This window comes from Salvia splendens, chromosome 6 (assembly GCF_004379255.2).
Source record: "Salvia splendens isolate huo1 chromosome 6, SspV2, whole genome shotgun sequence".
In the NCBI taxonomy this organism is placed as follows: Eukaryota; Viridiplantae; Streptophyta; class Magnoliopsida; order Lamiales; family Lamiaceae; genus Salvia; species Salvia splendens.
Genome location: NC_056037.1, coordinates 34972280 through 34990571, shown reverse-complemented (window position 1 = coordinate 34990571; position 18292 = coordinate 34972280). Strand labels below are relative to the sequence as shown.

The 18292-nt window shown below is 34.3% G+C and overlaps 2 protein-coding genes, 1 long non-coding RNA gene and 1 other non-coding gene across 4 annotated transcripts; 2 read left to right on the top strand and 2 right to left on the bottom strand.

Annotated features, from left to right (window-relative positions):
• Positions 1-7462: 7462 nt before the first annotated feature.
• Positions 7463-8256, bottom strand: LOC121807589. Its single transcript, XR_006051847.1, has 2 exons — positions 8124-8256; positions 7463-7749 (listed from the first exon to the last, which is right to left on the bottom strand). It is a non-coding gene; the product is annotated as an uncharacterized LOC121807589 (long non-coding RNA).
• LOC121807587 (EPIDERMAL PATTERNING FACTOR-like protein 2) lies at positions 7764-13647 on the top strand. Its single transcript, XM_042207848.1, has 2 exons — positions 7764-8235; positions 13304-13647. The coding sequence occupies exons 1-2, from the start codon at positions 8046-8048 to the stop codon at positions 13546-13548; spliced, it is 435 nt and encodes a 144-aa protein (XP_042063782.1). The 5' UTR covers positions 7764-8045; the 3' UTR covers positions 13549-13647.
• A 650-nt stretch (positions 13648-14297) lies between these two features.
• TRNAD-GUC lies at positions 14298-14369 on the bottom strand. Its single transcript has one exon. It is a non-coding gene; the product is annotated as a tRNA-Asp (tRNA).
• A 2470-nt stretch (positions 14370-16839) lies between these two features.
• Positions 16840-17805, top strand: LOC121807250 (stellacyanin-like). Its single transcript, XM_042207470.1, has 2 exons — positions 16840-17103; positions 17183-17805. Exons 1-2 carry the CDS (start codon positions 16920-16922, stop codon positions 17629-17631), a joined length of 633 nt encoding a protein of 210 aa, XP_042063404.1. The 5' UTR covers positions 16840-16919; the 3' UTR covers positions 17632-17805.
• Positions 17806-18292: the final 487 nt, after the last annotated feature.

Below are 18292 nucleotides of genomic sequence, written 5' to 3'. Positions count from 1 at the left end.
TGATTGTATACAGCAATTTAGTTTGCTCAGCACTTCCCCACCAGTGGCCATATCTGAGGTTGTATCGATGGTCGACCTTCCTCCCCCTTGGTTTCCTATGCTCAGGCTCTTCCCGAGCTGTACTTGTCCCGGCCTCTGCTAATCTCTCTCGGATTTTCTGGGTAATTCCAACTAGAATTACATCATCGACCGCTTAGTCGATGTCCAATCTAAGCTGTTTCACTGCTGTCCAACATACAACATCAGAACATGATTGAATGTATAATACTTGATGGTCGATGTATAATACTTGCTAAATAATGTACAGAAGCAATCAGGTAATGCACAACGGAATATTACATTGCACCAACTAGATTCATATACACAAGCAGTCAAATAATGCATAATACTTGAGAAATAATGTATAAAAATAGATAAATAATGTACAAAGGCATTCAAATAATGCACAAAGGAATATGACATTCACCTATTCACTCATGTACACAAGCAGTCAAATAATACCCAATACATGATAAATAATGTAAACTATTAGCTAAATAATGTACAGATTCAATAAAATAATGCACACAAGAATATTGCATTCAGCCATTCACCCAAGTACACAAGCAGTCAAATAATGTCTAATACTTGATAAATAATGTAAACTTCTAGCTACATAATGTACAGATTCAATCAAAAAATGCATACATGAATAATGCATTCACCTATTCACTCATGTACACAAGCAATCACATAATGCTCAATACTTGACAAATAATGTAAATTATTAGCTAAATAATGTACAGATTCAATAAAATAATGCACATAGAAATATTGAATGTATAATACTTGATAAATAATGTATAATACTTGCTAAATAATGTACAGAAACAATCAGATAATGCACAACAGAATATTACATTGCACCAACTAGATTCATATACACAAGCAGTCAAATAATGCATAATACTTGAGAAATAATGTATAAAAATAGATAAATAATGTACAAAGGCAATCAAATAATGCACAAAGGAATATGACATTCATCTATTCACCCATGTACACAAGCAGTCACATAATACCCAATAATTGATAAATAATGTAAACTATTGGCTAAAAATGTACAGATTCAATAAAATAATGCACACAAGAATATTGCATTCAGCCATTCACCCAAGTACACAAGTAGTCAAATAATGTTTAATGCTTGATAAATATTGTAAACTTTAGCTACATAATGTACAGATTCAATCAAAAAATGCACACAGGAATAATGCATTCACCTATTCACTCATGTACACAAGCAATCACATAATGCTCAATACTTGACAAATAATGTAAATTACTAGCTAAATAATATACAGATTCAATAAAATAATACACACAAAAATATTGCATTCACCCATTCACCCATGTACACAAGCAGCCAAATAATACCTATTAATTGATAAATAATGAATACTAATAGTTAAATAATGTATAGATTCAATCAAATAATGCGCATAGGAATATTGCATTCACCCAATCATCCGTATACACAATCAGTCAAATAATGGATAATACTTAACGAATAATGTGTAAACAGTGACTAATAATGAACCCAATCAATCAAGTAATGCACAACAGAAAATTACATTCACCTACCCCCATTTACAAAAAAACGCCGACGAATGCACCAAGGAATACTAAATGATGTACATCAACACCAGGAATTCTACATGCAAATGAAATAGATCCCTCACCTTCAGCCGGCGTTGGTTGAGATCTTGAAGGTCGGCCTCTCTTCATCATAATGTATCTGCGAGACGAAACAAATATCAAAACCCGTTAAGATTTCGTCGACAAAATCTGCAACTAAAGCATGGTAAACCAGAAAATAATTTCACACGCAGAACCCTAACAAAAAAGGAAAACGAATTTATGATTTCAGCAAATCGAGACCAAGGTGAGTTTGAAAACAGAGACTTTTTTGGGGATAAATTATTGAATCGACGAGAAGGTGGGGTAGTAGGCGGCGGATATTGCCGATTCACGGTGAGTACTACAGAAAAATTAACCTTGTTGAAACCCTACCTTTTCGTCGCCTTCAACAAGATGGTCGCGCACTACGGGAATAATGTTTGGACGGCAAACCTTCCAAAAATCACGGTCTCTCTGTAGATTTCCGGTTGCTTCAGGTGGCGGCTAGGGTTTAGAGAGTGGTGGGAATGTGTGGAGACAATTTGCAGTGATGAATTGAGGGAGTAGATGGAAGGTGATAGCAAAATCCCTCTTAAATTTCGCACATTCCGTGTTTGGGCGGTTTTGGTACTGTACATTTACTAATTTACCCATATAATGCACAAAAGGACCCTAATAATGCAAGGACGAGATCATTAGTAACCTTCTCATCCGGATCGTCCATCCCTCAAATCTAACGGTTCCAATTAAGAAGGAACTTAAATCTAAGTGAGGAAAATGAGATTAACACTACCCTATATTTATATATATATATATATATATAGTCTTTATCCCACATCGAACTCTTACCCGAAATACTTATTTTTGCTCACCTATAAAATGGTTCTAAGTTTCTTTCTATTATTTCCATCTTCCATCTATATTTCTTATTAAAGGGTGTTTTTGGTGAAGTATTCGATCGTAGATGGCGTCGCGTGGGGCTTCACAAATCGTTCAGAGACGGGCATTACCAAATGTAGTGTGCTCATTCCTTCTATTTTATCTTTGCTTTCCATCATATTTATTAATTTGCGCTCTTTTTTTTTTGCTTCGTTTCTTTTATAATTTACACCAATCTTTTTGTTTCATTCGTTTTTTTCAATATTATTGAATTGTATAACTTTTTTTGTTCTATAAAATCTGAATGTGTTCACTGTGATGGATAAATTATGAGTGATTAGTGTTTACAACCTTTTTGTAGAAGTAATTTATTGTGTTTTGCAATGTTAATTATCGATATGCACACTATATGGTAGTTATTGAAATGATGTAACAGCAGTAATATACAATGCTTGTAATCACTACTAGAAAAATTGCTTCTCACTACACTTTTTTTATCACACTTTATAAAAAGTGTCAGCATAGATGTACTATCTACACACTAGCTTTTCACTGCACTTTATAATATATTGTTACTGCACTTCAACATAAAAAGTGCCATCATAGATGTACTATCTATGCACTACCTCTTACTACAGGTACCCGGTGCTGCACTTCCAAAAGTGCCATTACAGGCAAAGTGCCACAACAATAGTTTTCTAGTGGCAATTTTAGGTGTCATTAAAGGCCAATTTTCTAGTAGTGAATATATCATTAGACTAACTTAGTTTGCACTTCTGCACTTAAAGTGTTCTGAACTCCAATAGCTTGTTTGCATTGAGTGTCGCATATATATTTATTTTTTGAAGTAATATTGTGTTCTCCAATGCACGTAGCACACTAACTGGTAATTATTAGGGGTGGGTCGGTACGGTATACCGTACCGACCGTGCCATACCGCATACCGTACCGGAAAGTACGGTATGACAAAATTCAATACCGATACCGTACCGAATTTTCGGTATACCGGAATTCCGGTATACCGGAAATTCGGTATGATATTTTTTGATACCGTTATTACGGTATACCGTACCGTGTTTCGGTATACCGTTAAAAACGGTATACCGAAACACGGTACGGTACACCGTAATAACGGTATGGTAACGGTAACGGTATACCGAAAAAAAACCTATTGTGTACAAAATATTTAAAATAACAATTCAAGTGTTCAACTATTTAAAAAAGCCCAAAATAATAAAACTTCATCACAATCAAATCTTGTTCATAGCATTCAAATTAATAAACCTTCAACATTCAAATCTAAAACAATTTATGAAGTCATGATCAACAATATTATCTTCATTCCTTGCAACCACGTTGTCTTCATTTCTCAAAATTCCACAAAAATTCGTTGAAGATGACCCTGCATTTGATAACCTTTATTAATAGTCGAGCATAATCACAATACACAAACAACCAAACCAAAAGAAATGTATGGAGTGTAACATCCATATATCAAAACACCTAATTATTGCAACGTAAACTTGCTCCTGCAGTTATAACTCAACGGTTAATTCATATTTTTCACATATTTAAAATGCTTTTTAATTTTAAGTCTGATATTTAAATGTCAAGACAATTTATTAAAATGTCAACACAAATATGTGTTGAAATTTTAATGTGATCGTATTGACATTTTTAAGAAAATGTGGCATTTAAACGCACTCTTGTGGCTATGTGGGGTTAATGTGATTGAAAAAGTATAATCCAAAGTAAGATAATGTCGAATATTCTTTTGTTTATCATTTCACAACTTTTATTTCGCATAATGAAATAAATATGAAGAAATTAAAATGACTCGTGCATCACATGGGAGTGACACTAGTTAGTAATTTAAATTGGACATTTATTTCTCTTTAAGAATTAAGAATGACTTATCAGTATCCTATTTATTCATCCTTCAATTTAAGTAGTATATAAAATAATATAGCATACAATGAATTAAACACTAATTAAACGATTTGATTCATTTTCAGCTGCACATATTTTTAATTGACATTTTATGAAGTGGGACGAAGAATAAAACAAAAATTTTAATTACTTTGTATATTTGGAATATGACATTACACAAAGAATCATATACTAAATGGTGTGAGTTAATACAAATTCTTTCAAATGTGCTCTGTTGAAACATATTCCCGATATCGTATTTCCAATCTTCTTTCGGTGTTATGTGCTATTGTGTTTATTATATTTAATAGGATGAGTTGATAAAAAAATAATTCAGGTTAATTTTGAATTTGTTTGAATAAATTATCATTTGAATGTTTAATTTTATTGTATTAATTGATGTATTAAAATTTTTTTAATATAATATATATAACTGTAATATATATATTATAACACATTTAATATTAATATATATCTAATAATCTATCGGTATACCGATATACCACGGTATACCGCGGTATAGAAAAATTGATACCGTTACCGTACCGAAACACTGCGGTACGGTATCATACCGTACCGGAAACTGTGGTATACCGAAAAATCGATATTTTCGGTATTTTTTCGGTACGGTAAGTCCGGTATTACGGTATTTCGGTATAATTTCCCACCCCTAGTAATTATAGATAAGATAAAACATAATCTATGTAATATTAATAAACGATGCTTGTAATGAAACATTTGACCAACTGGGTTTGCACTATTTTGGTGCACCGAAATAGTGCAAACTTCTGCACTAAAAGTGTTATGAACTCATTTAGTGCACTGCACTGCACGGCACTGCACGGAACGAGTGCAAAATAATAAAGATATAATAGCAAATTTTTGTACTTTGTTGCCTTACATGACAGTGTTTTAAGACATTACTATCTGTGTTGATCTAATTTCACGTGTTTTCAGATTGTTCCCTCGGTCTTTGCCGACTCGATTCATGGAACTGAGCCGCAAGAGATGGCCCTGCGCGACTGTAATAACAATGTATGGCACCTGAAAATAGAAAAATTTATTGATGGTTCGTGTCGACTGCGTTCCCGATGTGGTCTCGGTTTGAGGTGAGGTTTGTTGGGGTACAAACCCATCCCACATCGGATGAGGGAGGGAAGTTGGAAGGTGTATATAATTCCTGTCCAACCCCAATTAGTTTAAGGCCTTTTGGGAGTGACCCAAAAACAAATCCGTGCGGGCTTGACCCAAAGCGGACAATATCAAACTAATGTTGCAGTCGACGATCCTAACAAAAACTGAGGCTGGTGATGAGAAGCCTCCTGAAAAACGAGACACGGAGATGGTGGTGGATGGTGAGTTCTACTTTGCATTTCCTTACAGTTTTTAAAGTTTGAGTTAGTGACTTGTTGTGCATATGTTGTTTGTGATTGCACTAGCTGGGGAGGTCGGTACTAGCAATTCTGGAAAGAGGAGGAAGAAGCAGGATTACTAGATTTTCAAAGCTGGGGGTATGCAGTAAGATTGTGTGTTGTAGTAATATAATTTAGGCTCAATACTAATTTGTTGTGATACAGAAACTCCAATGATTTATCAAATGCTGCACCGAAATGTTGTGCACATGCACATCTTAATAATTTTAACTTATTTGAATATTGGTGGCAAACTCGCACAAAATCGGTGTTTATAAAGCATGAGCATATTGTGTGTGTATAGTGTGTGTTTGTGCATGTGCATACTGTGTGTGTGTGTGTTTGTGCATGTGCATATTGTCAAATCCTAATCTGATTTTATTTGGATCAGGATCCACACACTGTAATCATGCTCTAATGGCAATGCTGCTCTGAAGCTAATATTGAAGTTTCTTATTTATGCTTGTGTGATAACCAATCCATTTTTTTATGAGATTAATGATAATGATAAATTATAATCAAGTTGGATTTTTTATTGTGTACAGTAATCTGTTTGGCATTCACAGTCCACGTTCCTTTTTCCCCCCTCTTTCTAGGCGTATTATTAGGACTACAAAATAAATCAAAAGAAAAAAAATTAACTAAAAATGAGAACTCAGATTAGTGCAAAATTCCAATTATAATCGTAATTTGTGAGTGATGAAAAATCATTAAATTATGATATATAACCGTTGAGTTAGAGAGTAAAGAAATTCAACATATATGAACTGCTGAGTTAGAGAGTCAAAGAAATTTCATCTACACTTTCCTTCTACTCCGACTATTTATTTATGTATTTATTTAATTTTTTGTCATACTTACTTTTTTAGAAGTCATATTTGAATTTAATCTTTTAACTTATTCTTGCATATCAATTGGAGTATTCGTTCTTGTGACTTGTCAATTTTGAATTGCTTGATTAGGAATCCGATTTACTACATTTGAAGCATGAAGTTAGAGTAATTATCCGAAATATAGAGTATATTACTTAATACTGATATGATTATTTGAAAAGAAAAGAAAAAATTGCAGCAAAAATAGACATGAACACGACACACCACAAAATTGCACCATAATCCATAGAAGTGACGATTTTATAACTAAAAGTCATGCTCGAATTTCATGAAGATTTCTAATTAGGGCATCTTGGGCATTTAAAATAACTAGTGTCACACCCCGTGCGATGCACGGGGTGTGATGCACGGACTAAGCTATTCTGAAACATTGACTTGAAGTTATAAACTAATTAAATAAAATTAAAAATAATATCATTATATGAAAATTATAAACAAAAAATATAGAACTATATAATAAAGACAAATCAATATTAAAACATAATAAACATGAAACAACTACAAAATAAAACGTTTCAATATTAAATTACATGATATAAAACCTATGACAATAACCAATTAAATAAAAAGTGTAATTGCTCATAAGTTGTAACAACCCGAACTTTCGTACCTTATTATTATTATTAGCCTAAAGATGAATAATAAGTGATCGTTGTAGTATTCGAAATCTGCCATTTTCATGTATAATAATTGATCTTGGAATTATAAATAATCGTTGCTTCGTTCTCAAACGAATATTTCAAGTAAAAACAAAAAGTAACACCAAATAAAAAGGTATAATGTCCGGCATATCTCCGAAGTCCGCTAAATTATTATACAAATTTATCAAATCCTTATCTATTACAATTAGAGAAAAGTTCACGCAGCCCGTTCAACGGTCGTGCTCGCACTCCAAGAAAGTCCGATACATCATCAGGGAAGACTATGGATGTTATTTGTTTTCCTACACCAAAGCCACGAACTTGAACCAATTATACCTACATTAAATTAAATGAATGATTAAATAAATACTCAAATAATTAAATTGATAAAAAATATCTATATAATAATAATAATAATAATAAATAAATAGAATAAAAAAAGGTGTAACATTGGAAAGATCCGAGAGAATATATGCCATCATGCAGCATTTAATGCTGCATTAATTAGAGAGCAGGAGGAAATCATATCCTCTGACAAAATATATTTTTAAAGATAAGTGTCACTACCATCTTCCATCTTTTGTATAAGTATGTAGATATCACAATCATTTTTTTATCACCTACACATCACTATGAAACCCCAAAATAGAGACTTTGTCCCCAAGTTTCATAAACAAACTGCCAAAATAGAAGCAGCTGCCTCTCCTCACCTCCTCCTCCTCCCCGCTCTTCGACACCTAAAGTTTCACAAGGAAATGGGTGCAGCGAGTAGTAGCAAGGAGCGAGAGGAGCCCCACAACAAAGAACGAATTACCAAGCAAGGTAACTTCACAACGCACTCTCCTTGCATCATGTGTAGAACAACCACAGTGTTAGCCAAGAACTTAGAAAATTCAATAGGAATCTCATCTCGTAGCAACAATAAGAATGACTCAGTGATCAAGAATCAAGCTCTTTACATGGCAATATAGGCTGCTAGAATTAAGCAGTACGATCCCCAAACTTTGAACACCCAAGTATCGAAAGCAATAATCAATCCCTACAAGATCAAGGTGTGAACATCACAAATATTTAGGACTTTCAACTTAGAAACTTAGATGCACTCATAGCTACTGTAATAACTCAAAGAATTGAGTAGATGGGGAAGGGGGAAGGAGAACTTAGCTTTAGGTTGAGACTGACGGGCTGCCCAGCGGAGATCGCTGCACGGTCACTGCGGAACAGCAGCAATCGTCCCTCCGAACATCGGACGACAGTGAGCGGCGGCGCTGGTCGCCGAGAGAGAGAGAGAGTGTGTTGAGCGGAAGGAGAATGAGAGAGAGACGCCGGCGGAAAGGATCGGTGGAGAGCTAGCCGCCGACGGCGTTTTCACCGGAGAAATGGCGTAGTTCCTCCTAAACTAGGGATTGCATTTTGTGAAGAAAGGTGATTTGGGGGAAATTCTCGAGGGAGCTGATGGAGGCGGAATAACAAATAGGTGTCCTCAATTAGTATCATTGGGCCTCTTTATTTGTTTCTGGGCCAAGTTGATTAATGGGCTGTCTTATTTAATTAGCTAAGATGGTCTACAAATTAATAGTTGGGCCGATCCCATCTTCTAAAAGAGGCCATAAATTAGTCTTTTAATTGTAGAAGTGGGTTAAGTTTTTTTTAATGATTGGGCCAAGAGATTAATTATTTTGGGCCTAGAAAATCTAACGGTTGGGCTTGTAATTAATTATGTTGGTTGTATATAAGTGATATCCTTGGATTGGAATTAATTGAAGGAATTGAGCTCGCAGCCTAATTAATTAATTCCTGAATAAATTATTGAGTTCCGAGGATGGGAAATATTAAAGTTGAGACGCGAAGGGCCGACCGGCGTCGCACGCGACGCCTTGGGCGGCCGCCAAATAATCGAAAATACGCAAAAACCGAGAAACAAGATCAAATAATTGAGCTTGGGACTTATTTTAGAGTTTTGCGTAGAATTGTAGTAGTGTATGGAATGCCACTTAATCGGAGCCGAAATAGCAAACGAACTAGTAATAAATAATGTAAGTTCAAATAATGCAAGTTTAATAGTAAAAATGATGATGATGATGATGATGATGATGATGATGATGATGATGATGATGATGATGATGATGATGATGATGATGATGATGATACAAATAATAATAATATTATTATTAATAATAGGGTTTAACCTTGAGATTTTCTTTCTAATTTAATTAGATTAGTTTAAAACTAAATTAGTATTTTTCTATTGTTTTATTTTCAAAAGGGTACGATTGCAAAGTAAAGTCGGAACGAAAGATTCAAGTTAAGGGAACTAAACGATCAAGGTGAGCTTTCCTATACTAAAAATACAAATCGTATTTTATGAAAACACGAACACATGTTCGTGATTATTAAAGATGTTGTCTTGCCATAAATGTTTTGTGTATGATGCCTATCTGTTGGCTACGGCCAAGTGAATTATGAATGATGATATAAGTCGAATTCGGGTCCCAGTGAAGGTGGTGTCCCCGCTCGGACTAGTGTACACAAGCTACCTCTGACATGTTGGGCAGAGCAGGTGACCGAGGAAGGTGGCCACCTTCCCGGCACAATGATACCTCCGACATGTTGGGCAGAGAAGGTGACCGTGGAAGGTGGCCACCTTCCCGGCACAAGAATACCTCTGACATGATGGGCAGAGAAGGTGACCGTGCGAGAACACCATCTCGACGGCACAATGTGATCATGGCTAAGTACCGGAAAAAGGGGTTGCAACCCAATGTGATATTTTTAGTAAGCTCGGGTCTTTTCAACAACACCCCGAGTGTTACTGTGATGATGGCTTGACAATATTTTTCAAATGTATATGTGTAATTTTCGGCAATGTGTTCACTGAGTATTTTGTACTCAGCCCTGCATATATTTCTAAATGTGCAGGTTGAGCAGTGAAGTGGTGGAGGAAGTGCTATTGAGACAAGACATTTAATTCAGTCAGATTTTGACTCTCGGAGGTTCATGTCTTCATACATGGAACCGCGTTCATTTGCTTCCGTTGTGCATCTTAAAAGACTCAGGTCTATTTTGTTCAAAACTCTGATTTTATTTCAAGCTATTCCCATTTGTTTCGAGCTATGGTCAATTTGTGTTTTTCCCTTTCTTCCCCGCTTCTTTAATCCTCCCCTAGTCGCGATCAACCGTGTTTTCTATCCATAGAAAATGCGGTCGTGACATAAGTTGGTTGCATGATTAAACTAAAACTTATAATGAGTTTATATGCTCGTTGTATATTTTCATTTTATTTATTTTTGAAAAGTCAAATTACCTAGAAAAGTGTTGCCGATTATTACCGTAATCATGAATCCATTTAACCTAACAATATATCTTATTCCTAAAGAAAAGGAAAGAAAGAAAAAAAGGAAAAGAAGTTTGCTAAATGTAAAGGGGAGGACACCCTGAGGCTTCTTCTATAAGCATCTTCCATTTCAATTCCATTCCCTCTATTGAAATCAGAATTAGTCCATATAACCGGATCAGAACCGCCACGCTTCTTCTTCTTCTTTATCTATTTAATCAACAAAACATTTGGGACTTGGATCCAACATTTCAAAAATTAAATAAAAGATTTAATAGCTGCGCCACCGTCAACAGTGGAGAAGGTCGCCTTTTTGGGTAGTGATGTCGAATGTCACCGTCAACTCTTACATGCATGGTCTTGCGAGGACGGAGGAAGAACATAACCACTTCTTCCCCTGCAAGATTGAAGTTCCGATGACTCATACCAGCAAGTGCTAGGCCCTCTTCCACCACTTTGAGTTGTGCTGCTAAGCTCAAACTTCACTTCATTTTTCTTGCTAACATCACGAGACTGCAAGAAGCTTCTTTAAGAAAGCCTTCGTATGTTGGACACAGTGGAAAGAGATTTATTTATATAGCGCATGCAAAGGTTATAAGGAGAATGGAGTAATAGGCGTTATTGTGTGTCATTAAAATTTTACTACTATTAATTAGCAACGGTCATATATCGTAATTATGCAATTTAATGATTTTTCATCACACACAAATACATGATAATACGGTTATATATCGTAATTAGCAACGGTTATATATCGTAATTAGCAACGGTATATATCTTAATTATTCAAAAGGAGTTAGGAATATAGAAAAATATACATATGACTAAGATAGAATTTGATTGGCGCTATTGTAAGATCTAAAATCTAAAATGGACACTTGACATTCCTATTTTTAAAGTAAATATATACTCCCACAATAAGAGCATCTGAAATAGTGGACTAGCCGACGCCCTAGCCACCAGCGTGCGGCTAGGGGGCTCAGCTAGTCCGCTATTGCGTTAGGCTAGCCCAACGGACGAACTAGGGCGTGGACTAGCCGATCGCTAGCCACCTATTGCGCGGCGAGCGATCGGCTAGCCGATTTTTTTTTCTTTTTATATTTTATTTATTTATATTTTATATTTTATATTTACAATTCATTGCACTTCATTTTTTAATATTTGATAAACACCAACAATTTAAATGAATTAATCGTATTTGTCAATTTATTTGTTGGGCTAGGGCGTAAGCTAGGTTCTTGTTTGGTTAGGCTATTGCTAGGTTGTGGGAAGGGCATGATGATGTGGCAGTAGGAGTTTTTTACTAGACTATTGCTAGCCCATGTCTTTGTGGAGTCTTATTTTTTCATTAATTTTCATCTGTCCCACAATAAAAGTCATAATTTCACTTTTATCATAAATAGTAAGTATGTCTCACATTCCAACAACTTATTCTACTCACATTTTATCATAGTATATAAGTGTGATCCATGTTCCATTAACTTATTCAACTCACTTAATTTACTTTATAGTATTTGTGCCCAAATTAAATAGGACTCCGGCCTACTGTGGATGAAAGGAGTATATAACAAATTGAATCTGTACTTGTTAAAAAAAAGAATTTGCATATATTGCAAAATCAAATCTGTATATTGTTCAACGTGAATTAGTATATTGTTCAATGTGGATCTGTATAATATTCGAAATGAATTTGTATTCATCGAAATATATTTGTTTAATAGTATGAAGGATCTGAATATAGTTGAACATGGATTTGCATTCAAATGCAGATTCATTTTGAACAATATAGAATCTATAAATTGTTCAACGTGGATCTGCATAATGTTGAAAATGAATATGTATCCATTAAAAATAGAATTTACGGGTCAATATATTGTTCAAATACATATCCATTTTGAACAATATACAAATTCGACTATCAATATGCAGTTTTAGTTAACATTTAAAGCGCGGATTCATTTTAATGCGACCTATAGGAGTAGGAAAATATATTTTAATTAACAAGAAATTCAAATAGGTATTTTTTCAAGAAACCATAAAACTTTGACTAATAGTAACACATTCACGCGATTCCCCAAATCTTATAAGGATGCAAAAAATAACAATAAAGCACTTGTAGCAACTGTGAATAGTAAAACCCCAGATATATAGTACTCCATGGACTAAAAGAGAAAAGAAAAACAAGTTGGACAACCAGAGTCATGAAACACAACATTTTCCCAAAAGGAGAAACCCTATTAATTAAACATTGTTTTCTGTGGCAGATGGAAATTGAAATTGGTGCAAGAGAAGAAGCCCATGATTTCTCAACACTGTATAACTGTCTTGTCCCCTCATTCTACACACACTGCTCATCATAATTTGTCTTCATACCCATTTCCCCTATCACAAAAATCACCACCACCATGCCTCTATCAAGAAACCACCTCTTCCTCACTTTTGCACTCACAACAATCTTCCTAATTTCCTCCATCTCCTCAGGTAGATGCTACACATACCAACATGCATGATTGATTGATTAATTAATTAATTAATTATGTTTGTGGATATGATCAGGTGGGATTAGGGCAACATCATCATCATTGAAAGATGAGGAGGAGGTGAGGAAGATGGTGTTGGGGTCAAGGCCACCTGCTTGTGTCAACAAGTGCATGACTTGCAGGCCATGCGAGGCTACTTTGGTAATTCCACCTCATCAAACCAAGAAATGGGGAGTGTCTATATCATCTCACAGAGAAGATGACACCTACTATCTTCTATCTTGGAAATGCAGGTGTGGGAATAAGCTTTATCAACCTTAATTATCTCCTATTTCTACTACTCTATTATTTTGTACTATCAGACTCCACTTTGTGTTTATTCAATTTATTAATAAAAATTAGTAATTTATATTTGGTGTATTTTTTCTGTGATTTCAACTAATTCTCCGATCCCTCTCGGATTTGCTACTTGCATAGATAGTAGGAGTATTTATTTATTTTATTTTTTTGATAGATTAATATGTGCATGTTAGGTTATTATCATTCAAATTTTATGTATATAAATTAATAAAAAAAATATTGGAATAAGAGACAGGGTGCATGTTCAGAATGTTATCAAGTCTATATTTAGAAGGATAGATTTACTTTTTAATAATAATACACATGTCTTGAAGAATTTATTATAATGTTGGAATGAGCTGAGTTTGTTGGTTTATTATTTATGGCATGTTCTTTTAAATGTGAGGGTCAGGTGGGGGCTAGGCATGCACCATATGATTTGATTGGACATTTCACCATTCAACAAAATCACTTTAATATTTTACAATATGAAACGTCTTAAATCAAGATGGGTCAGAAATGCATGCATCATAAATTGGAACCAAACATAGTGGTGTCCTTTCATTTCAATGCTTTAAGCTTAACCAAAAAAGACATATATATATACTCCAAACTTTAGCTTCTTATATTTTGATTTTAATTAGCTTAGGTAAAAGACTCGAAGGCCACACGCATTTAAATTAACGTTTTTTGTAATACAAATATAAATTCTGTAAAATGGAAAAAAAAATCGCCGTTGCCGGGGATCGAACCCGGGTCACCCGCGTGACAGGCGGGAATACTTACCACTATACTACAACGACTTCACGTTTCTATATGATCAATGGTAGTAGTAATACAATATTAACGAACTATATAATTCATTTTAATTGAAGGGAGTGACAAACTTTTATGGTTCCCAGTTGTTTAAACAAAGTGACTAACGAGATATTGCATTGTGGACAAGACTGGTCATTTAGAACTAATAAGATTTGTCTTTCAAATCAATTCGAGAAATTACTTAAACTCAAAATCACCATTTATTTTTAGATTCTAAAATTATTTCTGATTGGGAATGAGAGAAAAGTGGGTCGGTCTTCACGACTTTGAAACAATCAGCCGTTGGTTTACAAAGGCTTATTTCTGTTTATTTCTTCCTTCTCATATGCAAAGTCTTGTGCGTAATTAATGTGCTAGAAAAGTCTCATAATTGATTGTCAATGCACAAATGAAAGGCCTTCATTAGCTCGAATTTCTTTCTTTTTATTAATGCTAGTGATAAACATGCAATATTAATCTCATTTCCTTGGACTTTTGTATATCATAGTAATAAGAAAATATCATTATTAACACAGTGGATCCTAATTAATATTATTACAAAAAATCGCAAATTATATTCATCTCAGATTATCAAAATTAAATGAAAACCAATTAAGGCCATATGCTAAATGCGCTTGGCCTTGTTGATTTGGTCAAATTTCTTTACTTCTACACGACCCAGAGCAGTTGGACCCACTATCATGCCAATAAATTCATTTGTGCTAAGAAAATGTGTCGTGTTATTTGATTTTTGTAACCATATTTATTTGTTCTATAGATTTATATATGTGAAACAAATGTCATATTCCATATAACGTTGATTAAATCGGGCTAACAACCGTAATTGAAGAGCAACTTATTCAAATATTATTGTAATAAAGTCAAGTAATATAGGTGTGAAATAAAATGGACTTGTCAATCCGTACACAACTGCTTCTTTCATCATTAACCCTTCAACTTTATACACTAGCTTTTTGGCTCCTTCAATACAATGGACTGTCGACTCGTAAACTTCAAATTGAGGGTAGTTCATATTTTCGAGGGCGTGTCGTTGAGTCTCAATAGCTTGGTGTTCCGTGATAGATTATGTGTTTTTTTACACTCCGTTTCTATTAGTTACTTTGTAATTAGTTGTAGCGGTTGTTTATAACTCTGGTTTCACCAAAATAGTCTTAGTGATGGTATGAGTTTTAATGAAAATTGATACGGTAAAATAGAGAGACTAATATATTGGAGTAATATATGCTAATGGAAAATGGGATCAAGGACAAATTCACCATAGTTTGATTTTGATTCATAGACTAAAATAGAAATATTGAAGTATTTCAATGAACTAATGTAGAGTATAAACTTTAATTTCTTTGTTGGCATTAGTTTAAAATTATGAGGTTGGTTTAGCAGTATACTTTATAACCTTTAGAGAAAATGAGTAGTACAATTCACTTGAGTTGAGTAATATTGTGCCTGACTATATATAGGAAAAATATATATACGTGGAATACAACACCTCGATGGATTCTTGCTTTGGTGACAAAATATATGTATGCCATCTTCAACTATTTATATCAAATATAAATTTTTTTTTAGTATATGGTATATTAAAAAATAATTTTATTCAATCATTTACATATAATTTAAACTTTATATCATTTCTAAGTATATATCTCATAAAATTTTTACAGTAGCTATAGTACATATCCAAATTTAATGTTGTTTTTTAGAAAAACACAAAAATAGATTTGAATTTGTAGTATGATTAAAGAAGTGTTGAACACAAAAAATGAGATTTGGTGTATAATTGGAGATAATCTTATACTCGAAGTCTTTCATTAATGTTATACGTACACTCAGTGACTCGGAGTTTTAAGATTTTTCTGTATAACAACTTTTCTTTGATTTTATTAGTTTTCTATTCTTTAAAAAAATATAGTACTATAAAAATGGGTTCATAAAAATCTTCAAATTTGCGTATAGTTAGCCCGAATGGGAATGAGAGAAATGAAAACTGAGCCTTCTTTGACTCACTCAAATCTACTTCAATTTACTTGTTTAGATGCATATTCTTGTCACTTATTAGCTAGAAACTTCTCTTAAATAAAACATAATGACGAAAGTTGATTAACCACAACTTGAATTAGAATAGCTGAGGCTTCATAGACAATTAAGCCTGAAAAAATATCATTCGGATCGGATGGATCAAACCAAAATTAGCTCGATATCAACTAGAGTACGGACGATTCACATCTCTAATTAAAATATACTACTAATAATATCAAGCTCATTTATATTATTAAACTAAATTAGTAAATGGACTTAGTCATAACACATACGCACAAAATTAGTTGATATATTCCAATAGTGGAAAGTTCAAAATATTCCTAAGTAGACGTCCGATTTATTCTACAAGCCAGAGTGGACATTGATTGGGTTGAGCCAATTCAATTCCCTCTTATGCAACTTCATGATTATTTCCAAAATATTGCACTATATATACCCCTCTCTCAATAAACATTTTGCAAACCACTATAACCATATCTCATCATATAGTTTTGAAAATGGAGAGAGTCTCAATTTTCATGATATATTGTGCTCTTTTTGGCCTAGTTGTTGTTAACTTTGCAGCAGCACAAACTGTGCATACAGTTGGAGACAACATGGGATGGAGAATTCCCACAAGTGCTTCTGTCTCTTACTCCAATTGGGCTTCTGGCAAAACATTCATGGTTGGTGATATCCTAGGTACGTCCACGAGACTTATATAGTTGTTTCAGTTCTTTTTTAAGGAGATATATACTGATTGTGTTTTACTTGCCAACAGTGTTCAACTTTATGACTAACGAGCACGACGTAGTCCAAGTGCCCAAAGCCTCGTACGATGATTGCAGCGACGACAATGCCATTGGCAACATCATCACCACCGGACCGGCCAATATCACCCTTGACATGGCCGGAGAGCGCTACTACATCTGCAGCATAGGCAGACACTGCGAAGCGGGACAGAAACTAAACATCACAGTAGTCTCATCATCCACCGGTGGTCCCACTCCGCCCGTGACCACCCCTCCCCCAGCCACACCCACCACTCCCCAGCCGGATGCATGTGCGCCAACGCCCGACGCTGAAACCCCAAGGCCAGGGGGAGCGCCACCGCCAACTAGACAGTCTGGACGTATTCCACCACCACCACGTCCTAATTCTGCCTCTGTTTCTCTAACTACCAGCTTCTTCTTTGTTATAGCTTCTGCTGCCTTAGCCTTCATTTTCTAAACATTTTTATCTTCATTTTCCTGATTTTTCTTGCTCTAGTTTTTTTGTTTGGATATTTTATATTCTCTATTGTGTATTGGATTGAATTCATCTTGATTGGTTATGAACTAATCTTGCTACATTTTGTATCATTTTTTTTGTTCTGAGAGCTATAAAGTCGTTTATATACTAGTACTATTAATTTGTCATTGATATTTCTACCAAATTTTCTTTTTTTAAGTCATGAATATTTGTCTTGCAATTGTGTTAATTCCATTATGGGGAGAAGATCATATGAGAGGTAGGTTTTTATGTAAGATATACGAGATTACATATAAAAGACAAGAATTTGACATGATTAATCGCATTGGTTAATTTGTGTTGTTATATTGAAATTTCTGCGATTCTCTTGCATTCATTAATTTCGGCATGCACCAAATTTATTGTCATGTTTAGTAAGAAGTTAACAGTTCATTTTGCATTTGTAATTGCTATGTTAATATAAACAGAGTAATACTTCTAATGCAATTTATTGTCATGTTTAGTAGGAAGTTACTCGTGATAGAGGTGGATAGACATATACTCCATAATTTTCTCCTTCTTCACACCCATATCGAATATCAATCACTCTTAACATATTACTCCTGCTATCATTCACACATTGTGGTTACGGTGGGGCCCC